General features: G+C 48.0%; 1 protein-coding gene across 1 annotated transcript in view; it reads right to left on the reverse strand.

Annotated features, from left to right (window-relative positions):
- The window catches only part of LOC100750501 (guanylate cyclase D), a 37,212-nt gene that overhangs the window by 9,410 nt on the left and 2,160 nt on the right, over positions 1 to 25,642 (reverse strand). Inside the window, exons 2-14 of the mRNA XM_027407496.2 lie at positions 23,986 to 24,744; positions 17,790 to 18,085; positions 16,386 to 16,740; positions 14,906 to 14,990; positions 14,210 to 14,306; positions 13,991 to 14,119; positions 12,448 to 12,528; positions 10,111 to 10,287; positions 9,774 to 9,930; positions 9,384 to 9,533; positions 6,380 to 6,528; positions 4,325 to 4,488; positions 761 to 953 (exon numbers count right to left, since the gene is read on the reverse strand). Of these exons, the coding sequence (XP_027263297.1) occupies positions 761 to 953; positions 4,325 to 4,488; positions 6,380 to 6,528; positions 9,384 to 9,533; positions 9,774 to 9,930; positions 10,111 to 10,287; positions 12,448 to 12,528; positions 13,991 to 14,119; positions 14,210 to 14,306; positions 14,906 to 14,990; positions 16,386 to 16,740; positions 17,790 to 18,085; positions 23,986 to 24,744 (2,792 nt within the window). The remainder of the gene's footprint in view (positions 1 to 760; positions 954 to 4,324; positions 4,489 to 6,379; positions 6,529 to 9,383; positions 9,534 to 9,773; positions 9,931 to 10,110; positions 10,288 to 12,447; positions 12,529 to 13,990; positions 14,120 to 14,209; positions 14,307 to 14,905; positions 14,991 to 16,385; positions 16,741 to 17,789; positions 18,086 to 23,985; positions 24,745 to 25,642) is intronic.

Raw genomic sequence — 25,642 nt, forward strand, 5'->3', positions numbered from 1 at the left:
AGCCTTCCCTACTCTCCTCACACCTGCTCCTCACTCCCTCCGCGTCTTCTCATTTTCACTGTCACAGGGGTTATTGTCATCTTCCACCTACAGGACTGAGAGCTCCTGCAGAGAGGGAACTAGAGCTGGCTTGTCTCTGTATCCATGTTCCAAGCACAAAAGGGCCTGCCCATAAAAATGTTAAAGAATAAACACACAGACCATGGACGTGTGAATGGTATGAACAAATAAAATCAAACAACACACTCTCCATCCGCTCCTTGGATCCACATCTCTATAACGGCTCCCATCCATATTGGATGTTGCTTCTCCTGCCTCTTCAAGCTGGCCATATTGTCTTCCTCGGACAACAGAATTTATCAAGAAAAGCAGTGGGCCAATCCCAGGCTAGACTTCAAGAAGCCAGCATGCCTCTGTTCTGCCTCAGAGCCCAGCCATGCATGTGAACCATCTCTGAGAGACAAGCAGGCCAGAGATGAGTCCCTCAAGTCAAGGTTCCAGAGATGCAGAAAACCAAGCTAAGATCATAAAGCTACCCAGCTTGCCTGCAGCTAGCCAGAGATGTGTGCAAGTCCAGAGTATCTTCCAGCTCATTCTGAGGCTTGTAACCAATGGTTTCATTGTATGCTACTGGACTTTGAGATTTTTCACTATACAGCAATAGTCAATTGATGCAAATGCACCCATATGTAGATGGAAACAAATTTTCCCAGCACAGCTGCAGAGGGAGGAAGAGAAGGCGAGTCTCCTGTTGTCTCACCTTATACACGTCATGGCTGTCCAGAACAGCATCAAACAGCGTGTAGAGGTCATTGAGGAAACCCACCACCTCAATGGGCTCACTCAGGGCTGAGATGGTGGTAAAGCCCACGATGTCACTGAAATAGATGGTGACCTGGTCGAAGTACTCTGGCTCCACAGTTGTCCCCATCTTTAGAGCATTGGCGACAGACCTGAAAAGATGGAAGGGGACCAGGTGAGGACCCTGTTTTACAGTTTGGAGCCTGGGGACATGGGAGGGAGGAAGTCCCTGGTTGACTGGTGTGCCAGCTATGCTGTGTAGACCTGTCCTGAATTTCTTGGAAGTGAGCTGGGAGCACTGTGGCCACTCCTTGCTCCCAGGCTGTGGGCATTAGAAGCTCAACACTGGTATACATAGCTCAGTGCCCAAGACACAGGGAAAGGTTAGAAAAATAAGTTAAATAGATGAGAAGAAATGGCGGGGTGGTGGTGGTTCAGTCAGTAAAGCTGTTGTGCAAGAGGACCAGAGTTTGATTCCAGAACACACACAAAAGTCCAGGGTGGTATGCATGCTTGTAAGTCAGCACTGAGGAGGCAGAGACTGGAAGATCCCTAGGGTTGTCCATCAACCAAGCCAAATTGCAGACCATGAAGACAGACTATCTCAAAAAAACCAACATGGAAGGTATTCTAAGAAATGACACTCGATGTTGACCTCTGATCTCAAACACATGCACACACATGTTCATTCAAGCACCAAAACACTTGTTGGGGCAGGGAGCTGTTTGTGCTTACAGACATGCACTAGGGGAACCTAGGATGTTAAGCACACTGGGTTGCTCCTTCAAGGAAAGAAATACAAAACCCATTTTCCACCTAGAAGGCTGGAGCAGGCATGCTTTCTAGCCTGGTGACCTCTGTGCAATCTATGTGACCAGAGCTGACACCTGACCCTCCCACAGACCCTTCTCATAAAATTGTCTTTCTCAGTCATTCTATAGAACCCATCTTTATGGGAGGTGTCATGTGCACTTTACAGAGAGTTCCAGCATAGTCAGGCCTAATGTGTACTTAGCTTTCTTTGTTCCTCAGCTAGATTTAGGCATGCTGTGTTGTGCATTCAGGTTTGAGTTAATCACTGCAAGACTAGTTTCTCACCAGATTGTGTTGTGCTTAAATATATGCCTGAAGGAACAACTCTGGTCAGACTCCTGAAGTTTGAACCAACACTGGCTACTGAGTGGTGTTGCACCAAGCTGCCTTCTTGCCTCCAGGGCTGGTCCCTCTGATGCTCGCAAAGGTCGCAGAGACCCCTATAACTGTTGTCCAGAGTGGAGCTATTTTTTATCCTTTGTGGTAAAATTTCACAATGATGTGGGGTCCTTGGCTGTTGATGGATTAAAGTGGGAACAGAGAATGCAAAACATTCCTTACCATCAGAATATAAAGGCATATCGAAAAGTCACTCTTTTAAGTCAACTATAATAATCTAATGTTCTTGAGGAATCATGATAGGAGTGTGAAGCCCTGGCTGGAGGCTGCCCATTGTTTTCATGATGGCATTTATGCCCCTGAGATTGTGTAATAGTTGAAAATTATTCTTTGGTCTTTTATTAGTTACAAAAGGAAGGGAATTCTAAGGATTGACTGACAGTTCTATATATCCTAGTAGTAATTGTTCCTGTACTAGAAGTTGGGACTGTTTCAATTTTTCCCCATGAAAGATCCACTAGCCAATCCATACTGGGTGGTCAATTTCTCCCTTTATTCTGGGGTTGGGGGTTGCCCCTGGGAGTTTAAAGGCTCACCATCCTTGTCAGTTTTAGATTGCTATTTCTTATCTCATTGCTTTCCCTTTTTGCACCTTGGGAAAAGACGAGGGGTCTGGGGCATGGATGGAGCTTGGAGCCTCTAGCTGGGCATGAGGGGTCAGGAACAGCCTCACGGGCAGCTCCTTAGTGGCACTGCCACCACTTGAGCAAGTATGGGAGCCACTCAGCCCCTCAGCAATCCTCATCCCTGCCGAAATGTGTCTGGAGAATCCTCCTCTTTATTGTGGTCCTCTTGAAGAAGGTCCAATACATTACTGCAGTCCAGACTGCAAAATAACTGGCAGGGTTTTTATCCCTCTCCTTCCTTGTTCAGGAAACCAAGGGTTGAATTTTACAGTCACTTGCACAAAGTCACAGAGCTATGCTCTGAATGTTTTGCTCCCCTGTATTTTTAGCAGACACCTTAATAATTGTATAAAATGCTTTGCCTTAAAGGACTGAGAAGGATCTGTGCTACTTCACTCTCACTTTCGGCTGACACTCCTTGGGTGAGGTGACCAAACTCCTACTCTCCACTTCTATTTAAAGAAAAGAAATCTTACCTTTTCTGAGGGTTGAGGCCCACATGTTGGGCATCTGTTGAGAGAGACTCTGCAAGCAGCAGTGGGAAAAGTCCCTAGAGGCGAGAAGGCAGTTTGGTGCAACACCACTCAGTAGCCAGTGTTGGTTCAAACTTCAGGAGTCTGACCCGAGTTGTTCCCTTCAGGCATATATTTAAGCACAACACAATCTGGTGAGAAACTGGTCTTTCAGTGATTAACCCAAACCTGAATGCACAACACAGCATGCCTAAATCTAGCTGAGGAACAAAGTAAGCTAAGTACACACCAGACCTGACTATGCTGGAACTTTCTGTAAAGTGCACATGACACCTTCCATAAAGATGGGTTCTATAGAATGACTGAGAAAGACAATTTTATGAGAAGGGGAGGGTCTGTGTCAGCTCTGGCCATATAGATTGCACAGAGGTCACCAGGCTAGAAAGTATGTCTGCTCCAGCCTTCTAGGTGGAAAATGGGTTTTGTATTTCTTTCCTTGAAGGAGCAACCCAGTGTGCTTAACATCCTAGGTTCCCCTAGTGCAGTGGTTCTCAACATGTGGGTTGTGACCCTGTGTGGGATCAGATCACATGATCCACTAACACCTACAAAGACAACAGAGGATTGAACCATTGTTCTAAAGAAACACAGCTATTGCCACTGCCAAGCAGAGAGAAGCCTCTTTTGGGTCTTCATATCAGGACACTCTGAGCATAAATGACACCTCTTTCCAGCCCTCACATGAGGAGGCTAAGAGAACAGGGGTTACCTAAGACCATGGGAAAACACAGCTATTTACATTGCGAGTCAAAATTACAGTTATGAAGTAGCAATGAAAATAATTTTATGGTTGGGGTCTCCACAACATGAGGAATTGTATTAAAGGGTCATAGCATTAGGAAGATTGAGAATCACTGCCCTGGTGCATATCTATGAGCACAAAGAACTTTGTAACCCTATGTCTGACTGTCTGTCTGTCTGTCTGTCTGTCTGTCTGTCTCTCTCTCTCTCTCTCTCTCTCTCTCTCTCTCTCTCTGTGTGTGTGTGTGTGTGTGTGTGTGTGTGTATGTGTGTGTGTGAGTGTGTGTGTGTGTGCAGAGTAAATAGGAATGAATTGGAGGTCAGGTTCTTTGATCACCTTCGGAGTTCTAGGGCCCCTGAGCAAAGTAGGCTAGAGGCACACTCGAATCCCCAGGCCACTCACGGACTCACAGAGGGAGCATCTGTGAGAGCAGCCTTTCTGTCTTCTGCCTCTCCAGTTCCAGCTCCTCAGTCCGCTCCTGGACCAGGCCCTCCAGGCTTTGGGAATACTTCTCCAGCATCCGCAGCATGGAGTCAGCAACACTTGTCTTCTTTCCTTGGTTGATGCTTTTGAACTGGAGAGAGAACAAGATCTCAGTTTCACTCACAAGGATCAATGCCTCCTGCCTGAATCTTGGAAGTGAGCCAGGCAGTGCCCCTGACAGAGAAGATGGGCTGAAGTGGAGGCAGATATGTGAATCAGCAGGACACGGGGGCTCAGAGGGATGTGGGGGAACCTCTGGATGGGGCGGGTAGGAACAGAAGCTTAGCAGAGGAGTTTGTGTCCAGGCAAAAACTATCATCGACAATCATAAGCTAGATTACATGTCTCATAGTAACAGGTTACTCTGTGTTCTTCTCAAAGGCAGAGGGATGAATGGTTAGAGTCATTATAGATGGGTAAATGGATGAGAGGGCATGATGAGTGGCTGGAAGATGAGTAGTGGATAAGTGATAAATGGATGGATAGACGGACGGACAGATGATGGATAGACGGATGGATGGATGGTGGATAAGTAGAATATATAAAATTCCATTTTACTTCTACCTCTATAAATATCTGAGGGCATTAGGACCAAAGAAAACTAAAGATTAAGGGGAAAAAAGGCTAAATCCAGGAGCGAGATTTCCATGTAGAAATTGATCATTGTTTACATACAGGCTTCTTAGCAACAAACCAAAATGGAAACACAGATCACATGATCCATCAACACCCATGGAGACAACAGAGTATTGAACCATTGTTCTAAAGAAGCACAACTACTGCCACTGCCAAGCAGAGAGAAGCCTCTTTTGGGTCTTCATATCAGAACACTGTGGCCATAAGCGACACCTCCTTCTAGACCTCAGCTAAGGAGGCTAAGAGAACAGGGGAGGTTAGTTACCCAAAACAGCAGTAAGAGTTGGCTGGTTCAGGCCTTCTGGCACTGCCCTCCCTGATGTGTGATGCAATCCCACCTTAGTCAAGCTAAGCACAGTGATTGCCCAACCAGCCTCAGACAGGGGTCTTTCTCAGTCACCCTTCATTCAGAGCCAGTGGCTCCTACCCTGGATTTCTAGCTAGGATGACATCTAAGCTCCCCAGGAAGATGGCAGCCTGGGGTTTTAGGAACCTTTTGCTCATTCTAACTCTTCTATCCTCCCCCATCATTGTGACCCTTGGAGCTTATTAACTCTGGTCCAGACGGTCATCTGTGAAGTGGGTGTTACCCATGATGCTATGGTATGCATGGGGGTATGTGCCAGTGTCCCAAGGAGCCTTGTAGGTTGTCTCTTGTCTGCCATGCTGCCTCTGTCCCTCCTTACCTGCACCTCTGACCTGTTGAACTTCACCCTGGTAACTTGGTGCTGTGGCTGGGGACTATGAGACCAGAACAGGATGTAGAGCTGTGCCCCTGGGTTTCATGGGTTGGCCATGGAGAAGAACTACCCTGTTCAGTCAGGCCCACACAGCCCTGAGGACTCGTGAAGACTTGCCTCAGCCCTCCCACTGCAGTCCCAAAGCAGGCTAGGGGGGACCCCAGAGCCCATCTAATCTCCTCTTCACTGACTGGGAACCAGGCCTGTCTCCATAGTCACTAAAGGCTCCCCTGCTCAGGTGTGAAGAGGCCAGGTCCTGGGTGACACTCCCTAGCAGCTCTTCAGACACACAAGCCAGTCAAGACCCTGGTCAGGTCCCTTGGGAACTTGTCTCTGCCTCATTTATCTTCTACAGAGCTGTGGCAATGGTATAAATGAAGTAACTGGAAAAAGGCAGGACACTCAGGATTGCACTGGCAAACATGGCACTCACTCTACTACTGTCCTCCTCAGAGTAGTGCTGCGGGCCTGTGTCCCCTGACTACTCATCATTTCCAGGCCCTGGAAATTCATGAAGCCTGCACTGGTCAAGTCAGGAGTGGACAGGAGTGCTTCTAAGCACCTGCGTCTCTGGGGAGCACTGACTTGTCTCTGGGGAGCACTGACCTGTGTGTAGATCTGGTCCAAGCTTGGCCTGTCCTCTGGAGATTCCTCCCAGCACTGCTGCATCAGCTGGATGCACTCACGGGGGCCCTGGTCAGGGGACACCAGTGGCCGGCACAGAGGAGGGGGAGATGCCACCTTCTGGATGATCTCTGCAGCAAATCCCATGGGTACCTTGGGTCAAGAGGCCCTGAGGGATTATGGGAGGAGTTTCGTGGTAGGGCAGGGGAGGGGGACTTGGGCCTTAGGAATGTTCCCAGGACTTTTCATCCATATCTTCTGCACAGCTGGCATGCACACAGCCTTGCTATTCTCCTGGGTCTGTCTCAGGCTGTGGCCAGAGGAAGAGTCTCAGACTTGGGCCAGGAGAGCTAGGTTTAAGTTCCAAATCTGCTACTCTCTATGAGGTGGCAGAGAAGATGGAAATCCCTTCAGCCTCAGTCTCCTAATCTGTAAAATGGGGTCAGAGGGCCTCTTCTTGAGGAGGTGCGGAAGGTAGTGCCTGTCGAAACCTGATAGCACAGCTATCCATACCCATCTCAACACCCAGAGACTACACCACTCTTCACCAGAGTGACGAAAATACAACCCTTATCATCCAAGACATCTTTGCCCTGCCAGGTCAAAGGCCGCAGAGTCCAGTGCTCTAGCTCCCTGCTTCTGCCACTTTGCACCTCAGTCCCACACCCCACCCCAGACAACTGCCTCTGACAAAGCTGAGTTCATCAAGACTGAGTAGACGCGGGGCTGAGCTCCATGCTCAGCCTCTGAGCCTGCAGATCAACACAGGACTTTGGTCATCTATGTGCATTCTGTACAGGTTGGGCCATAGCAGGGTAACTTCCCCTCTTCCTCTTCAGTCCCCTTCTCCCCCCCCTAGGTTGGCCACCTTTTTGGGGATAGTGAGAGATCTCTGTCTCTTTATGTTTTGGGGACGTGTTTGTTTGTTTGTTTGAGACAGGGTCTGTCCCACGCTGGCCTCAAACTTATTACATATTAAAGATGATCTTAAATTTCTGATCCTCATGCATCCCCAATGTTGATCCCAATTCTACAGGTATGTACCACCACACCTAGTTATACTATGCTAAGGTTTAAACCCCAGGCTTTGTTCATGCTACGATAGCACTCTACCAACTGAGCTATATTCCTAGCCGTGATTGTCCTGTTTTAGAAACAGGGAAGTCCATGGCTTGTCTGAAACTCCCAGTGCAGTTCAGGCTGCACTCAAGCTCACTATCATTCTGCCCCTGCTTCCCGAATGGTGAAGTTACAGGTCTGTGCTACCACACACTGGCTATTAATGTCCAGCATTATAAACAGGTAAACTAAGGCTCATACAGGCTGATGAAAAGCAGACCTGACAGTAGGCTTGATTTCCACTGTCTGTCTACAGGGTCTCAGCCTCAGGCGTCAGACTCCAAGGGCCTCAGACCACAAGCACTGAGAGGCTGTGTGCTCACAAAGAAGTGCGTGCAGATGGAAGTGATATGGAGCGTGCACACACGGGCAGCTGTGTTTTAAAAGCACACCAATTGCACTGTGATGAATGAAACGTAAATCCATTTCAAAGCATTGCAGATTTCTGAATAGCATCTGTCATCGGGTATTTCTGCAGTCAGCAAATAGTAAAAGCTGAAGACAGTGTGGAGGCTCCAGCATTCTGTGTAGGGTGTGGGGGGTGAGTAGGGGGTGCATGTGCACAGATGGCACACATGTAGAGGCCAGAGGTCAGTGTTGAGTGTCTCCCTCAATCTACCTCCATCTTATTTTTAAAGATGCGCTCTCTCACTAAACCTGGAACTTGCCCAATTTGGCTAAACTGTCTGGCCAGCAATCCCCACGCTCCCCCCACCCCGTCTCTTCCTCCCTAGTGCTGTGCCATCACACCCAGCTTTTTATGGGTTCTAGGGATCCAAACTTGGTTCCCCATGATTGCCTGCCAAGCACTTTGCTGGCTGGGCCATCCTCCCAGACATGGGTTTCAGCATCTTTGAGGATAAAACAAATGCAAGCATGATAAGAAAAATGGCCCTAGGCTGGTCCCCAGGTCCTCTTTCTATGCCAGGCCTACTGTTCACACCAATTGCACCTCTGTTCTCAACAGTGCTGGCTTCTGGGAAGGAGGCTGCTCACCTGGTCCTTAAGAATGCCATGCTTGGATGAGACCATCATCCAAACCCCACTTCCTCCTTGAGAAGTCCTACCCTGCTTTGAGCATCACTTAAATCTTCTCTGAAAAAGACTCATCAGTCAGTCACCTCCCAGGGCATCAGACAGAGCACTACAGACAGTGCCTGGGAACCCACAAAGGGCCCCATGTACACAGGCATCCTCCAAAATGTTAGACGCAGGAAAGAATGTGAGACCCCCATTAGCCTATCCCCAAATCACCTAGGCAGATTTTACTGAGCAACTACTACCATGTTTCAGGCCCTTGATCTAGAGTGCAAAGCTGCACACAGAGTGACTTTGTGCAGTGGCACCCTGATACCCATATTACAGGTAAGGAAACTGAGGCTTAGACCTAAAGAGGGTCTATTCAAAATTGTGGAGCAAATGGTTGTGGAGCCAGCTTTAGACCTAGATCCCAAAGCTAAGCTCTGGGTCCTGTATTTTCCAAGGCCAGAGAGAGCACATTCCAGGAAGCAACAGGCTTGGACTGAGCCCTATCAGAAGGTCCCTGATTCCGGCACCTGAAGGTTCTTTTCCTACCTGGAGGGCCTTACCTAGAAACAAGGCTTGCAAAGCCCATCTGTGTGGTCTTTCTTTTCCACAGCAGGCAGATGTGCAGCACAGAGGCCAAATGGCCCCCTAGATCTGAAATCTTGCCCCTGCCCAACTTCCTAAACCCAGGCCTGAAATGGACAGTGTCCACTGCGCAGGACTTTGGTGGAGGAAGGGGAAGGTCAGGCCCCTATCTATAGGACAGGTCTCTGGGACTGGACAGACACAGTGGAGTGGGGGTGGGGGGCAACTGCAGGAGCCCTGACAGGAGGATGCATACCTTCTGCTGAGAGTCCCCAGGAGCAGTAGGGTGGGCCTCGAGTAAGTACCTCCTGCAGGACGATGCCCAGGCTGAAGACATCGCCTTTGAAGCTGGCCTTGCCAGGCCCCCCAGACCTCCGCAGCTGCTCAGGAGCCGTCCATAGAAGGTCTACAACCACAGAAAAGGGTCTCTTGCTGCCATCTCTGTACCTGAGAGGGCTTAGACCCATCTGTTCTCCTAGATTCCCAGGTTAAGGGCCTCAGGTTCTTCCAGAACAGAAAACCTACTAATTCCAGGTCCCAACACAGAAACTGTGGGGCACTGGAGGTCTCCCCCTCTCCTTGCTTTACAAACACCAATATATCACACCCTACTGGTGGCCCCCAAGTAGGGTGCTGCCAAGCCGACCTTCTGGGACTGGCTGCGGCCTAGGAGAACAGTGAGATTCCAGGAACTCTTCATAACCATAGTCAGTGATCTTGAGCATAAAACGACTGTCTACCACACAGTTCCTGGACTTGAGGCGCCCGTGGGGGAAATGCCGATGGTGCAGATACCGCATACCCTGGAAGGGGACATATAGGGTTATTGAGGAGTGAGAAGGACAATGGTATGTCCACAGGACTCAGAGGCCTTCTGGCCTCAATTCTTTCTTTGTATTGCCAAATTTCAAAGTGGTGGGATATCTGAGCATGTTCCATCTCCCACCCCTCCCGTTGACTCTTAGCTCCTGGGAGGCTCTCACTCTGATCAGATCCAACAGCAGGGAGGCCTTGAAAGTCCAGTCTAGCCTCAGGGCCTCATTCCGAAGCAGATCCTCCAGGCTGCCACGGGAACAGTGTTCCAGTACCATAGCACTAAACTCGGGTCCCACAAAAAGGCCCAGGAAGGTAGTAATATTCTCATGCCGCATCTCCCGCATCTGCAGGGGCAAAAGGCACCTTAGGAAGCCCCCAAGGACCCTTCATCAAGACCCTGGGATAGACAGATGAGTAATGGGGTGTGAGGATGGAGTGAGCTGATGGGTGGATGGTTGGGCAGATAGAGAAGGGAATAAGTGGGTAGACAGGTAGATGGGTAGTGGGTCCAGTAGGTGGGTGGATAATTGGATGGACTGATGGGTAGATGAATATTGATGGACAAGGATTGGATTAGTGAATAGATAGGTGGATGATCAGATCAACACAACGATGGATAAATGGATAGATTGGTAGAAGAATGAATGAATGAATGAATGAATGAATAAGTGAAAGCATCATGGATGGATGAGTGGAGGAGCTATAGATACCTCCATAGAGTCAGCTCTAGGTCTATTTCTCAACCTGACTGATGCCATTGATCTGAACACTATTGATCCTCTCCCCAGCAGCCCACAGGATTGCAGGATGGAGAGCACAGGGGCTCCTGCCTGCAGTGAAGGAAAGCAACCACCCCAATGGAGGACCCAACATGGACATGTGGAACCTTTGTCTGGCAAGGCCTTCTTCACAAAGATGGCTCAGAGCTAGGCTAATCGGGGAGGGTTACCTGCATGTTCTCCTTCCTCTGAGATGCCCAAGAACATCAGCAGGCTGTGAATGAATGGCCCCAAAGTCATTCACTCTTGCCATGGAGAGGTGACCTTTGTCCTCCCTGAGTGTGCTCTTTGACTAGTGTGAACCACTGAACACAGTAGGGGAAGTCTTGTATGTCTTGGGTTCAGGTCTTAGGAAATGGCAGCTCCCATTTCCCATCTCTTGCATTATCCCAAGTCCTTCCCTGAGTCCAGAGAGACCAATAGACAGCCTTGGGAGTATAAGAAAGAAGTCAGATGACCCTGGGCTCAGCCCTCACCTGCCTGGCCCATGAATGAACAAAGAAACCACAAAGTTTTCTAAAAAGGTCCCAATAATAAATATTTTAGGCATGTCTGCCACAGTGACAGGGAAGCAGCTAGACACAATACATAAATGAGAGAGTGTGGTTGTGTCCCAACTTATTTATGACAAGTAGTGGGTCAGATTTGGCTTACAGGCCATGGCTTTTCTAATTCTGACAACTGAGCCCCACAGACTGATCTCCACCCATCACAAAATTGAACAGAATTGCCCAACTGGGTCCTAACCAAATTTCTTACAAAAGTATAAGATATAAAAGTTTTTGGCCACTGCATTTTAGAGTACATTGTTATGCACCAGAATGGCACAAAGTAAAGGTTCTGAGAAGTTCTGTGGCTACCCTCAAGCAATCCTCAAACTTGGTTGATACCCATATAAGACCTTTCTTTCTTAGAGAAGCTGTTGACACTGGCTACAAGGGAAATGCCTAACTACCCCCAGTCACTTAATCTCCTTCTCACTCTGGTTGCAGGGAAATGACTAACTGCCCCCGTCACCTAATCTCTTGGAACTGCATTTCTGATAGCTGATTCTGGGTATTATAAAAAATAACAAAAGTCACAATTTGATAAAATTCCCCATTTCTCAAAGGCACGCCATTTGCCAGTGACAGTTGTAAGTTGTTCTCTACATACCCTGCCCTCCTCACATCTCTCCTGGGCTGGGTAGTATTGGCTCTGCCTTACAGGGAAGCCAGGTATTCCATGGAGGCCGGAAACCTGGGCTCTGCCCTTCCTCCCATGCGCCTCGCTGATGGTGATAATCTTGGGGGAATGTGCTTATGTGGTCTATGATGGTGATTGAAGCTCCCTCAGGAAAGAGAAACTCTTCTCCTAAGCCCAGAACTCTGCCTGGCACATGAGTAAACAGCAGATGCAGGGATGGATACAGGGAAGCAGGTACAGGCTGAGGACCCTTGGTGGTACCCAGATTCCATTGATGGGGGAGGAAGAGCTGTGCCAGACATTTTTGGTGAAGCTTATGTTTGGGATATTGACATGGCTTGAGGGATGCTGGCTGATGTGTGATGGTGACCATGATGATGGCTAACTGATGAGATACTGTCACTGGACAGTGATAACAATGAAAGCAGTGACTCTCTTAGGCCAGAAGCTTGCTTAGGGAGTAGGGACCAATCAAGACCAGTGAGGGTGTCCTGAACACGTGCCTCTCTGGCCCTAGCACCCCTCCATCTATGGTCTTACTTTCCTCAGGAGGCTGAGGCTGCTTGGCCTCAGCTCAGGAGCCATGTCTGCTTCAAACTTCTTCAGCCATACCCAGTCTCCCTGTTTAAGCAAGAACAAGAGTTTGAGTCAGAAGGTAGTGGTGCACACCTTTAATCCCAGTACTTTTGAGGCAGAGGCAGGTGGATATCTTAGTTGGAGGCCAGCCTGGCCTACAGAGTGGCGTTCCAGAACAGCCGGAACTACCCAGAGAAAACCTGACTCAAAAATAAAAAGGAAAAACTTTCCTGAAGAAAAATGGAGGAGTGGATTGGTGGTGGGGGAGGGAAAGGGGAGATTGGGAGGAAAGAGGAGAGGGAGAGACTGGGAGGAGAGCAGGGAGGGGAAACTACAGTCAGGATATAAAAAAGTATGTATATATGACATGAACACTCAACAAAGGAAAAGCAAACAAGAGTTTGCCTGCTTTAGTTCACTAGCTGGGTGATCACAGTGCAATTCCACCATCTCTTGGTCTTAGAGCCTACCCTATACATGCACCCTCTTCTGTGTTCTGAGCTGGGCACAGCCTGGTCAATGGGAATAGTAAGCAGCCATTTCTGAGACTCATGGGAGGGGCAGGCTCTGGCTGGTGGACCTGAGGCCTACTCCTCACTCTATCTCCCTAGAGCCCTGTGACCTAGGTAGGTAACTTCTAGTGCGAGCCTCAGCTTCCGACTCTGCAAAGAAAGACAACCAACAATAAGGACTAAAAAGGTACAACTAGCAAGCAGGTCCTGGCTGGAGGTCAGCTTTTCCAGGAAGGGTTCAGGTACCTGTAATACCCAAGCTGTGACTAGGGGTTTCAGAAGAGACATGAAAGAAGGGCAGGAGAGATGAAGGCCCAGCTCTCAGTGTGGTCCCAGCCTTCTGCTCTGGTCCCTAGTGGATTGCCTCTGCACAGCTCACCTGCAGCCTGCTGGCTGCTGTGTTTGTGTGCCATTAAAGTCTCCATTGGGTAGGAAAAGGAAAAGGTGGGGTTGCCTAGGGGTAGTGGAAAATAAGCGACAAGAGCCTCATGCTGCTTCTTATGGAAACAATTAGCCAAACTCAGTAACCGCGGCAGCCATAGGAAAAGAACCAGATATTAGTAAATAGTTGAACTTGACACAATGGCATCTGAAAATAGCTGTGCTCTCAGCAACCATAATCTTGTTTGACCTTTGACTCTGTAGATTCCCTGTCATCTGGAGGTCCAGCTTCTTCCTGGAGTTGTCTGAGGCTGGGTACTGCCTTCACCCTGGGTTTTAGGGACTGGAGATCTCACTGTTTGAGCAGGTGGGTGATCTGGGCCAAGGCCAAAGCCAAGTGACTGAGACTGTCTGACTGCCAGGGACAGCCATGAAACATGCTGGTGGGGGCCAAGTGTCTGTTTCCCGTTTCTGGAGCTGCTGCCCATGCGCTAGGGGAACCAGAAAAGTCCCAACAGAAGGAACCCCAGAAGCCAAAGACTGTGTCTTTGATCGGCTTCTTCTAAACTGGCCACAGCCTTCCAGAACTGGTGTGGGGCGGTGACAGCCCTCACCTGGTACAGGGCCACATTGGTATGCTCCAGGAGGGTGGGTAGGCTTCTTGCCGACCCCCGGATCACTGACGTTGGGCTCCCACCTTCCACCACACTTCTTGACTCACTGCCAGTGTCCACATGCAGCCTCTGGAACAGCAGCAGAGGTGGTGAAGTTAGGCCAGACCCAACCTGCCTCTCTGTCTACCTGCCCACCCAGCCCAGGCCTGCATCACCCACCCGCCGGCTGGGGATCCGTGGGAGGAAGGTGAGATCCTGGGCTGTCAGCAGGATCCGATGGGGGCCCCGCACCAGCTGCAGCTGCTGAAGGCCAAGCCTGGAAGTGAGAGAAAGTAGGGACTTACTCAGGCTATTGCCCTGCCTCTAGTCAGCACCCACCTCCTAGTCTTTCCACATCACCTTCAGTGCCAGCCTCAGAGCTGGCGGGCACCAAGTACTGTCTACACAGAGACTATTGGCCTTGGACTCAGGTCTGCAACTTCCCAGGGCCTGGTGGGCCTAGCTGGTGCATAGACCAGTTTCCTTGAGGCTTTGTTAGAGGTGAGAGTGGAAGGTTACCCCCTTCCAGATATGGCTGAGGCTCCAGAGCATCTGAATTCGGGGAGAAGTATTCGCAAAGCTGAGGGATCCCTGGGATGGACCTGGTTAGCCCCTCACTCTGCAAACAGGAGCAGAGGCAAACAGAAGCTCAGAGGCAATCTCATCCAGAGTCACAGGTTTCTTCCTCAAGTCTCAAACAGACCTCTCAGGAGGCAGCCAGGGCTCCTGGCTCTTCTTGGGTGAAGCCAAGAGAGGAAAAGGAAGCAGTAGGCCCTGAGAGCAGGAAGTGGAGGTGGGGAACACCCCTGCAGGTTGCCAATGGAGACCCCATAGGACAGGGATGCAGATAGCCTGAGCCAGGCTCATCAGCCTCACCTGATGAGATAAGCAAGAACACCACCAACCAGTGCCAGGACACAGGCCAGTGTCAGAGTCAGAAGGCCACCAGGGGGCTGCACACCTGTGCAGGGAAAGACAGGTGTCATTAAAGCAGTGACCATCCCCTCAGGGTCCTGCTGCTGCCTTCTAAGCCCTGCCCTGTGAGGTCTCTAGCCATCCCTGCCTGTGACAGGCTGAAGCCCCTAGAGGGCAGGGCCTGACTTTGTCTTCAAGAGTGTCAGTGGGAGAACAGGGTCTTTGTTCTGTTCTCTCCTTCTCCTGAGAGTAAGCAGTGGTGGAACAGAAGGCAGGAATCACTATTTGTAGAAGAAAAGAGGGGCAGATGAGCAGGTGAGGGCTTCAGCTCCTCCCTCCTCAGGAGGCTTCTGGGTATTCACATTCTTCCTGGCTGGGCACGCTGCTATGAACTCAGGGGAGGAGCTGATGTATAACGACCAAAGAGGCAGGGGGTGTGGCTCGGTGCAGTGCTTGCTTATGATAAGGAATACACCAGTTAGAGAGCAGATGTGGTCAAGCAAGCTGAAGTGGCACTGGGGTGAGGAATACAAGCATTCCTGTCAAGGGAGGCCAGATGGGGTAGTATGTGCCTGGGAAGGTGCAGGAGTTGCTGTGTCTGTAGGTAAGGGATGGAAGAACAGGGTTGTCTGAGCCTGGGACAAAAGGATCCACAGAAAGTTTGAGGCAGAACATGCAGGGACATATACAAGCCTGGTTAACCTGTCACTGCTGCCGTAATGATCACCTGTGCATTGGGGAATGTGCTTGTACATATGTGACTGTACACATGTGTGTTCACTTCCCTGTGTTCATAGTCACATGTGTCATAAAGGATGATGGCCAGGATAGATGAATGACAGAAATCAGACCTGTGTGGGCCTCCTGTCCCACACCCCCCAGTGGACATAAGGGAAATGAATTCCTTACTTGGAGTCAGCAGATTTGGGTCCAGCATGAGCTCAGCCACTGCCTTCCTGTGTGACTCTAGCAAGTCACCAAGGTTTTCTGAACTTCAGTAATGGCCTACTCACAGGGCTGTGGGGCATCTCTAGCCCTGATAAACTAAGCGAGGCCTTGCTGGTCTCCTCGTGCTTCTCAGTCACTGGTCAGGCCTCCCATGAAAGGATTTGCTCTTGCTACCTTTTTTGGACTACTCACGTAGAGAGTTTTAGTGAACAATGGGATGAGTAAACGGATGGAGAGATAAGATAGGTAGACTGTTGGATGGGTGTATGGTGGGTAGATGGATGAATAGGTGGGTTGGTGGTAGACTGATGGAAGGATAGGTTGGCCAGTGAGAAGATAGATGGATTGGTATATGGATGGATGGATGGATGGATGGATGGATGGATGGAGGAAGGATGGGTGGACAAATTGATGGAAGAAAGGATAGGTGTATGGATGGGTGGACAGACAAATGGCAGACAAATGAGAGATTGGTGGGTGAACAATGAATTACCTCTTATGCATAGTGTGTTAGGGTCAAACCAGCAGCTGGCATCATGGGCTGGAGGGTTTCCTCCAGGAAAGTGGATAGCCTTTCCTAGGGGCTGCACCTGCCATGTACTTGTGTCCAGAATGTGGGTGGGAACCAACTGGCTTCCTTCACCATCTGTATCCAGGATGACATATTGGGCTAGCCTTCTGCCTTTCCCATCCATCCGGATTCTCTGGCTAAAACCAGGCACATCAAGAGCTCTTATGTGGTCCCCCAAGTGAGCTCCTGAGAGCCATGTTCCATGGTTCTCAGAGTTGTTCAGGGCATGGGCCAACAGGATGACAGCATCATAGATAGTTCCAAAGAGTGGGGACACCTGTGAAGAGAAAGTCCTCCATCCTTTTACCCTAGACATCTCAGGAGCCTGCAGGATTGCTTAGACTCTTGTCCTCTCCCCAAACGGTCCACTCTTTGGTCACACATTACTCCAGTCCCACTGAGAGCCTCACAGCCTCCATGATTGCCACTACGACTACTCTACCTCTAACTCAGATGTGTCTCAAACCTTCCAAAAGCAAAACTCTTGGCTCTAGCAGGTTCTCCCTTATTGATGTCTGTGAAGGTCCTCCTCTGGATGCTTCCTGATCCCTGAGCTCCACTCAAGAGTCATCTTCTCTTGGAGGCCTTCTGGGTCCATCCTGTCCCTGTTGTCCATTCCTCTATTCCAACCTCTCTCCATCCCCTGATCCTTGTCTACTTTCTTGGCAGAACCATCACTGTTTGAATTTATCTTGTTACTTGATTCTTGCTTGTGTCCCCCAATAGAATGAAGCTTGTCTTTTTTATCACCAGGTCCCTGACACCTGACATGGTAGCTCATGAGAGACTCAGTTCACATCTTTAAAAGATGAAAAACCTCCATCGGCACCCGTGTCCTTGTTACCACCTCAAGCCTCTACTGTTCTTCATCATTAAGAAGCAGGCATTGGAGTTCAGCTGAGTCTTAGAAGTCAAAACTAAGTCAGTAGTTACACCCTACCACTAGCACTTTTCAGAGTCACAATGGTGACCTTGAAAAATCCACACCAACACCTTCTTCTTTTAGTCTTCACAGCCCGCTAGAGAGATTTGAATCAAGAGACAGAGGGTATCACAAGAGAAAAAGCAGATGGAAATTAAAATTATGGGAACTGAGTACACTGTCACAACATAGAAGGAGGGAAGATGGGGGTGGGGTGGGGGGAGCGCACAAGCCAGCACGTATGGGCTAGGCAGGCAGACACAGGCCATGTGGCCACAGTGGGGTGGAGCTGGCTATCCCAGTGGGTCCCTAGCCCAGGCCAAGAGGTCTGTCATGGATGAAATGTGCACATATACTGGCTCAAGGCCCCATCTTCTAGGCTGAAGAGAATCAGGCACACCCACCTGCTCTGGCTCCAGGTGGAAAGTGGCTCCTCCACTCACCTCGAGAACAGTGAAGGCTTGGTTCTCAGGATCAGACTCCAGGCTGATAGTGAGTACTGCGTCGTAGGCCTCCTTTAAGGGCCCATGGTCATCCAGGGCTAGGTAGGAGTGGTTGCGGTAGGGCAGGGCGAAGAGCAGAGTGTCATAGGGCAGGAAGACCAGTCTCCCATCTGTCAGGCCCTCCTCCCAAGCGCAGCGCAGCAGGGTGCTCTGCTCCAGGCCCCCCAGCAGTGCCGAGTGCATGCACAGCATCACAACTGGAAGTGAACACCTCAGGGTCATCTTTGCACTTCAGCCCTTGCCAGAAACCCAAATCTCGAGGCTCTCAGAGCTCCTAAAATCTGTGGTTACACTTCTAGCTCCAGCCCCTAAGCATTCTGGGTATGAGTGAGATTTGACCTCAGTCTGAACCCACAGTAATTACGGCTGAGGCTACCAAATCTAGGTGAAAAAAAAAATTGTCTCAATGGAAGATACCCTTGTATTAAGATGACCCTTCAGACCTTCCACCCCAGCATGCCACAAGCATCTGCCACAGCTTCTCATCCACCCCAACCCTCATGCCCTGATACTGCTGATATGCATGGACAGCTTTTTATGGCAGTCCCCAGGTGCCCTTATGTTCAGTCATTCATTACTGCATGTGACGGAATACATGCAGGTATAATGCGTAATGCCAGCACTCTGGACACTGAGACACCAAGGCAGAAGGAGTCTGAGTTTAAGGCCAGCCTGGGCTTACATGGCAATAGCCTGTCTCAAAAAAAATCATAGTAGCATGAAGATGTATGTTTATCATTATTGAATTTCCAGGTGAGGAAATTTAGGCACAGAGAGGTTGATGAGTTTCCCCAGAGCATATAGGCACCATAGTGGTAGAGCTGAGATTTGAACCCAGGGCTTGCTCATTACCAGTTTATAATTCTTAAAAAGATGTGGTGTGTGTGTGTGTGTGTGTGTGTGTGTGTGTGTGTGTGTGTGTGTGTGTGTTTGAAATAGAGTCTTGTCACATAGCTCATACTAGTCTTGAGCTTCCTAGGTAGTCCAGGCTGGCCTTGAGTTTGCGATCCTCCTGCTTCACTATTCCAAGTACTGGAATTCTGGAATCATAGGCGTATGGCTTCATGCTTAAGTTTTTAAAATTAAGATGATTTCCAGGGCCTGGAGAGATGGCTCAGGGGTTAAGAGCACTGACTGTTCTTCCAGAGGACCTGGGTTCAATTCCCAGCACCCACATGGCAGCTCACAACTGTCTGTGACTCCAGTTCCAGAGGATCTGACACCCACAACACAGACATACATGAAGGCAAAAACACCAATGCATATAAAATAAAAATAAGTAAATTATCTTCAAAATTATGATTTCAATATCAGACAACCTATCCTTAAAAATGCATGCTTTGATGAGTACATACAGACACATGGATTCAATAAATAAATACATAAATAAATACATAAATAAATAAATAAACAAATAAATAAATGCTTTGGTAGTGTAAGTACATTTGAAAATTGAACAGAAAAAAATCACCGTTATTTAATCTGAGGGAATGTTCATCACCCCCACTGTCACCCCTGCCCTCCCTCCAAGTCTATCGCCCATCTCAATGGATTGCCTGTGCTGTATGTTTCATCTAAAGGGACTCATCTGACATGTGATCCTCCATGTCTGATTTCTTTTATTTGAAGTACTGCAGGCCCCTTTTGGTCATGGCGTGTGTCAGTACTTCATTACTTATATGGTTGTATACTATTCCAGTGTCTGATTGATCATAGTTTGTTTCATTCATAATCAGCTTGTGACCTTAACTGTGGCCTTGGGTGGCATCTAAAGGTCTAAGCACTGTAAGATGATTCGGTAGGAGAGCTCTGCCTTCGTCTACACTAGACCAAGGATAGGTTTATCGTTGGTGGCATTGTTGGGAGGTGATGGGAAGTGGGGCCTCTCTGGAGGGAGTGGGTCCCTAGGACCATGCCTCTGAAGGTTATCCTTGCTCCTTCCTGACTCTGGCTCCTGGTGCTGTGATGTGAGCAGCCCCTGCCATCAACACGATACTCTGCCTCACTTCAGGCTCAGAGCAAGGGGACTCAGATGACCTTGAACTGAAGCTGTGACCTAAAATAAGCTTCCCTCCTTCCAAACTGTTTTTTTTTTTTCTGGTACTTTTTTCACAGTGTGGAAATGCCTGCTACAACCCTCAAGACAGAGGGAACCCTACCCAGGATGAAGGTCCACACAGATCCCATCTGCTCCTTCACTCTCTTCCTGCTTCAGGTCCCTGACAGGCTTGCAACCATGACTCAGAGAACCACCATTGGCTGAGATGAAGCCAGGTCCCTACTGCCATCCTTTCCCCTAGAAAACCCAGGAATATGGAGCTACCACAGAAGAGCAGAGGGGCCCGAGGCCTCTCATCACACAGAGGTCAGAGCCTGGATGGAGTGTTTTCCTTGGCTGAGACCCTGAGTGCTGTGTTGTTTGAGCTGGTGGCCATGAGTTGTCTGAAACCTAAACAGTGGGAAGAGCTACTGAAGAAAGATCCACTGGGATAGACAGACAAAGAGCTATGGCCACGTCCCACATGCTGTGCCACTGTTCTATTTAGGGCTCTTCACCAGACATGCCTTTTCTCTTTTCTCTTAGGGGGAAGTTGGAAACACTGTTTTGTATTTGGCCACAAGGGAGAGCTAAAAACCACATAAGTAGGAAGAAAGCCAGTGCAGGACACCTCTCTTGACTGGCCATGCCCATCTCCTTTTCCCTATGCATTAGGCATTTTGAACTGCCTCATGCTGTTTAAAGGGCTATTGAAAAGCACATAACATTGGAAAGAAAGAACAATGAAAGCACAGACAGGTTTTGGGGACTTGTCAGAGGTCACAAAGCTACTAGGACCAGCATGGAATTCCTACAGTTCTCACCATTGTCTCCTGCATATGAATCTCAGCATCATGGCTGGAACTCACTTCCCTGCCACAGGGCTAAGGCATGGCCTTATGGGTTCCTTAGCTTCTACTATACTGCTCCAGCCATGAAGAATCAAACTCTTCCTTGGCCATGAGGTGGGTGCTCCCTGCAAAACTTGGGCTAGCTGGCACATCTGTCTAGGATCTACTGCCTCATGTCCATTCTGCAGTTGACTTCTGTCTTATTCATTGCTCAGTCCCACCCTAATGTCATCTCCTCTGGGAAACCCTCTTCACATCCAAACAAACAGGCCATTTCCTTTGGGTTATGTTCCTTCTCCAGTTTCAGGCTCTGGCCTCTGAGACCTAGCCTGTTGCTGCCTTGTCCCTAGAGCTCCGCTGGAGGGCACATTTCACAGAACTAAGTATTCAAATGTTGAGTCAAGTATCTCCAGCAAAGAAAGGTGGAATATTTGGTCCCATTCATAAAGACTAACTATGCTAGTTTGGACTCTTGTCCAGCACCCAAGAGTCTGGGCTTGAGATTTCTGAGAGTGAAGATACATCTTGGTTGTTGGGCTATTTGTAACAACTCATGTATCATCTGCCAGAATCAGCTACATTGAAGTAATATGGGACCAGGACCAGGGCCCTGAGCACATGGTCTGAAGGTCCAAACACTGAAACAGAGGGAATTGGCACCCCAGTTCTGCTATAATCTATGCTCACTTGAACATTGCAGATTCTTCCACAATAATAGGGGTAGTAAAAAGAAATCCAACCAACAACATAATTCCCATGAAAAAACATGAAAAATCAAGGCAGTGTGACTGCTTGGAAATCAATAATTACACAGGAAGCAGCCACAAAGAGAACAGAGTAGATGAAGTTCCAAATGGAGAGTTCAAAAGAATGATTGTAAGAACGTTCAAGAGAATCAAAGAGGCTACAAAGAAATTACTGGATGAACTAAAAGAGGGCACAAATAAACAGCAAGTGGAATAAGTCAGTGCATGATACAAAAGGGAGTCAATACAAATAAATACTGGTGAAAGAGAATAGTAAGTAAGGTGGCTTAGTGGGTAAAGATACTTGCCACCCAATGATGCAGATCTGAAAACCTGTGCTCAGTTCCTAGAACACACATGTGTACCATGGTATGGTCATCCAAATACTCACATCATAAACACACACACACACACACACACACACACACACACACACACACACCATTGTCATCAACATTATCATCATCACCAATTTAAAAAGAAATACTGAAAAGGTCAAGTTCAAATATTGGAAGTGAATAGTTCAATAGCTCAAATAAAAACGTAATGGAAAGCCCCAGAGCAGGATGAGTCAAGTGTAAGACAGAGAATATCACGTCTTGAAGTCAAAGTACAGAAGTCAAATATTCAGACAGTGGTAGAAATAATAGGAAGGTGTGAACAGAACATGCGATATTAATTCAGTACCGCTAAAGGACTAGATCTGAAGAGTCATGGACGTAGAAGAAGGAGAATTTCATGCTAAATGCATGGAAAATACATTTAATAAAAACAGCAGAAAATTCCCCAAATCTAGTGGGCTATCCAGATACATAAGGCATTTCGAATGCTACACAGACAAGACATCCCCATATCATACTACACTTAAAACACTGAATATACAGAACAAAGAGTGTATGTTGAGAGCTGCAATAGAGAAGCACAAAGTCACATCTGGAACAGGTCTATCATAATAATAGCAGATTTCTCAACCAAAATTCTTGCTAAGAGGTTATGAACAACAATCAATTCCTGAAAGATAATTAACTGAGAACATGGACTACTATACCCAGCAAAGTTATCCTTCATATTATCATTCTATATAAAACAAAAATAAAGACATTCATGACCACTGAGCTATCATGGGAACACAAATGAGGAAGACAAACACATCCATAAGAAAGAATAAACTACGCTGGAAAAACGCATAGAAATTTAGGATTGGGAAAGTACCAAATATTACAAAAACAACAAAGTAACAGAAATGAATGCATACATTTCAATAAAAATCCTGAATGTTAACAGTTTCAACTCCTCAATTGAATGACATAGATTAATATATTAGATTTTTAAAAACAGAAAAAACAAAAACAGGACCCATGTATTTGTTGTCTATAAGAAACATACCTCAGTGATAAAGACAGCTTTTTGGTGAAAGGACAGTAAAAGATAACCCAAGTCAGTGGGACTAGAAAGCATGCAAGTGTAGCAATTCTAACATCTGGCTAAATAGACTTCAAACTCTAAAAAGTCATAAAAGATAAATAAAGTCAGTGTATTTGGTTAAAGGGGTGATCTGTTAGGAGGATACTGAAAATATGAACATGTATGCATTAAACATTGATGCACCCAGTTTTGTGAAACAAACCATACTGGATGTAAAGGCACTGATTGATCTTAACACAATAAGAGTGCATGACTAATTTGCTGCATTTTAGGACACAAAGCAGCTCTTAACAAGTAAAAAAAAAACCTGAAATAATTTTATCTATTCTATCTGATAACAGTGTAATAAAACTATAAACCAATAGCAAGAGAAACTACACAAACTGGAGATGATCCAATAATGAATGGATCATCAAAGAATTTGGAGGGTGAATTTTAAATTCTTAAAAATAAGATGAAATTTGAAAACACAACAGATAAGAGCCTGTGGGATACAATGGAAGCAGCTCTAAGAGTTACATACATACATACACACATACATACATACATACATACATACATACATACATACATACATACATACCTGTGCACATGTGCGCACAAGCACGCACGCGCACACACACACACACACACACACACACACACACACACACACACAGTTCTATTTTATTTGGTTCATCTCAATTCTATTCTTTTTATTCTCTCCTATTTATTTATTTATTATTTTTAATGCTAGTCATGATTAGATCTTTGTTATACTCCTGGAAATTTCATTTTAAAGGCAACTGCCAAGAATGCCCTGGGCTTCACAACCAACATTTGAGTCAGAGCTTATCATTCTGTGTATCTGCCTGACTACTGTGTGACAAGTCCCTTGCTTTCTCTGAGCTGCCAAAGGAAGCCTTCAGCAAGGATGGCTTACAGGGTCATTATAGGATACTTGACAAGTGCTCAGTCCAGTTGATATAGACAGTGCCCCCTTATGGTCATGTGAAGTCCAAATTGCCTACAACAGGGAAGGACCTAGACATACTTACTTTTCAGACCATGCACGCTGTGGAGCTGCTTGCAAACCTCCATGGCCTCCTTCTCTCCGGGTCCCAAAGAGGTCACCAGTCCAATGGAGAGTCCATGGGCCCTGAAAGTTGTAGCCAGCTGCTGGGCTGTGGCTACCCAGATGTCCTGTTGAGAGGACACGATGGCCAAGCGAGCCCAGCCAAAGTGCCTCATGACAGACAATAGCACATGGGCAGCAGAAGGCAAAGTGGACACCAACTCACCTCCTCCCTCTGGAGCCCCACAGGCCCAGGAGAAGAGGGACTTGCCCCAGCCTTGGGCAAGCATGGCTGCTGCTGGGCAGTATCCAGGATTGACAGGGCCCACAAAAGCAGCCACTGTGTTCTTGTGGGACACAAATGTGGCCAGGGCATGAGGGGTCTCACAACCTGTGGGGAGGACCTTGAAATCCAGCTGTGAGCCCAGCAGCAGTGAGTCATCCTGGTTGACTCGATCTACAGCTAGCTTTGTAGCCATGCTGGGGAGTGCCTGGGCAAAGATGGGGTCACAGTCCCAGGGACCCAGCACCCCAAGGGTGAAGGTCTCTCTTGCCCATGCTAGCAGAGAAAGGGAGTCAGCCCACAAAAGGACACCCCAAAACACCACAGAGAGAACAGATATGGAAGAGGCTGCCCCTAGATGATGGACAGTGAGCCCCCATGGGCTCTGGCAGGGCAGGCAGGTCTTCCTTGCTGGTGCTGTCCACTCCTGGTATTCAAGGTGCAGGTCCTGCTGCGGCCCTGGGGGAAGAGTGTGGATAAGCCTTGCTGTATCACCTTTCTGCCATTTCTCATACTGGTACATACAATACTTGGAGCCATGAACTGAAGGACTGCCTAGGACTGGCTCAGAGCTGTCATGTACAAGCTGAGTCCCAGGCTTTGCCTATAGAGACATTGCCTACAGAAATAACATCAACACCCAACCCCTTGCCTCCCTGCCAACTAGCTTCCAGGCTGTCGGAGCCTTGTCTTCCTCCTCTGAAAATATGGACTGAAAAATTGCTCAGTAGTCTTCCTGTGACCACAAAATGGCATCACAGACAGCATAATGCCAGTGCTCAGGTACTCAGTGTCCTACCTCTTTTACGCTGTGACCGCTGTTTCATCTTTCACTCATCTTTAGGAGAACCAAGCTCTCCCTGCCTTGTTGCTGTTCTCTATAAGCCTAGCTCCACCCGAAGGTCCTGGCTGCAAGTCCAAGGCCCTGAGAGCAAAGCACATGTGCAAGTGCTGTAGCTGGGTGTGTCCAAGAGAATTGGAGCTACTGTGCTCACACTACACCTGTGTGTTCCATTCCTGGCATCTTTCATAGACCTGCCTGGACCAAATGGCTTCTCTACTCCACTGCATAGAGGAAGGAACTAGGAGAAATGGCATGGGGTTAATAGAAAGATCGGCTATTACCCAAGTCCATTCAGCTCCTCCTCCACCCCAAACATGATCTCCTCAACCAGGATACTTGGACTTCTCTCTGAGTACACTTGTCTCTGTCCTCTAAAACATCAGTAAGATTCCTACTGGGCAGACTCAGTGTCTCAAGAATTCTGTAGCCAATGCCCTTCAGGGACTTGTAGAGAGCTGAAAAGCCTAGCAGGCCAGCTTCGGAATAAAGCAAAGGCTGCCTTTCACCCAAGCT

This window comes from Cricetulus griseus, chromosome 3 (assembly GCF_003668045.3).
Source record: "Cricetulus griseus strain 17A/GY chromosome 3, alternate assembly CriGri-PICRH-1.0, whole genome shotgun sequence".
NCBI classification, from domain to species: Eukaryota; Metazoa; Chordata; class Mammalia; order Rodentia; family Cricetidae; genus Cricetulus; species Cricetulus griseus.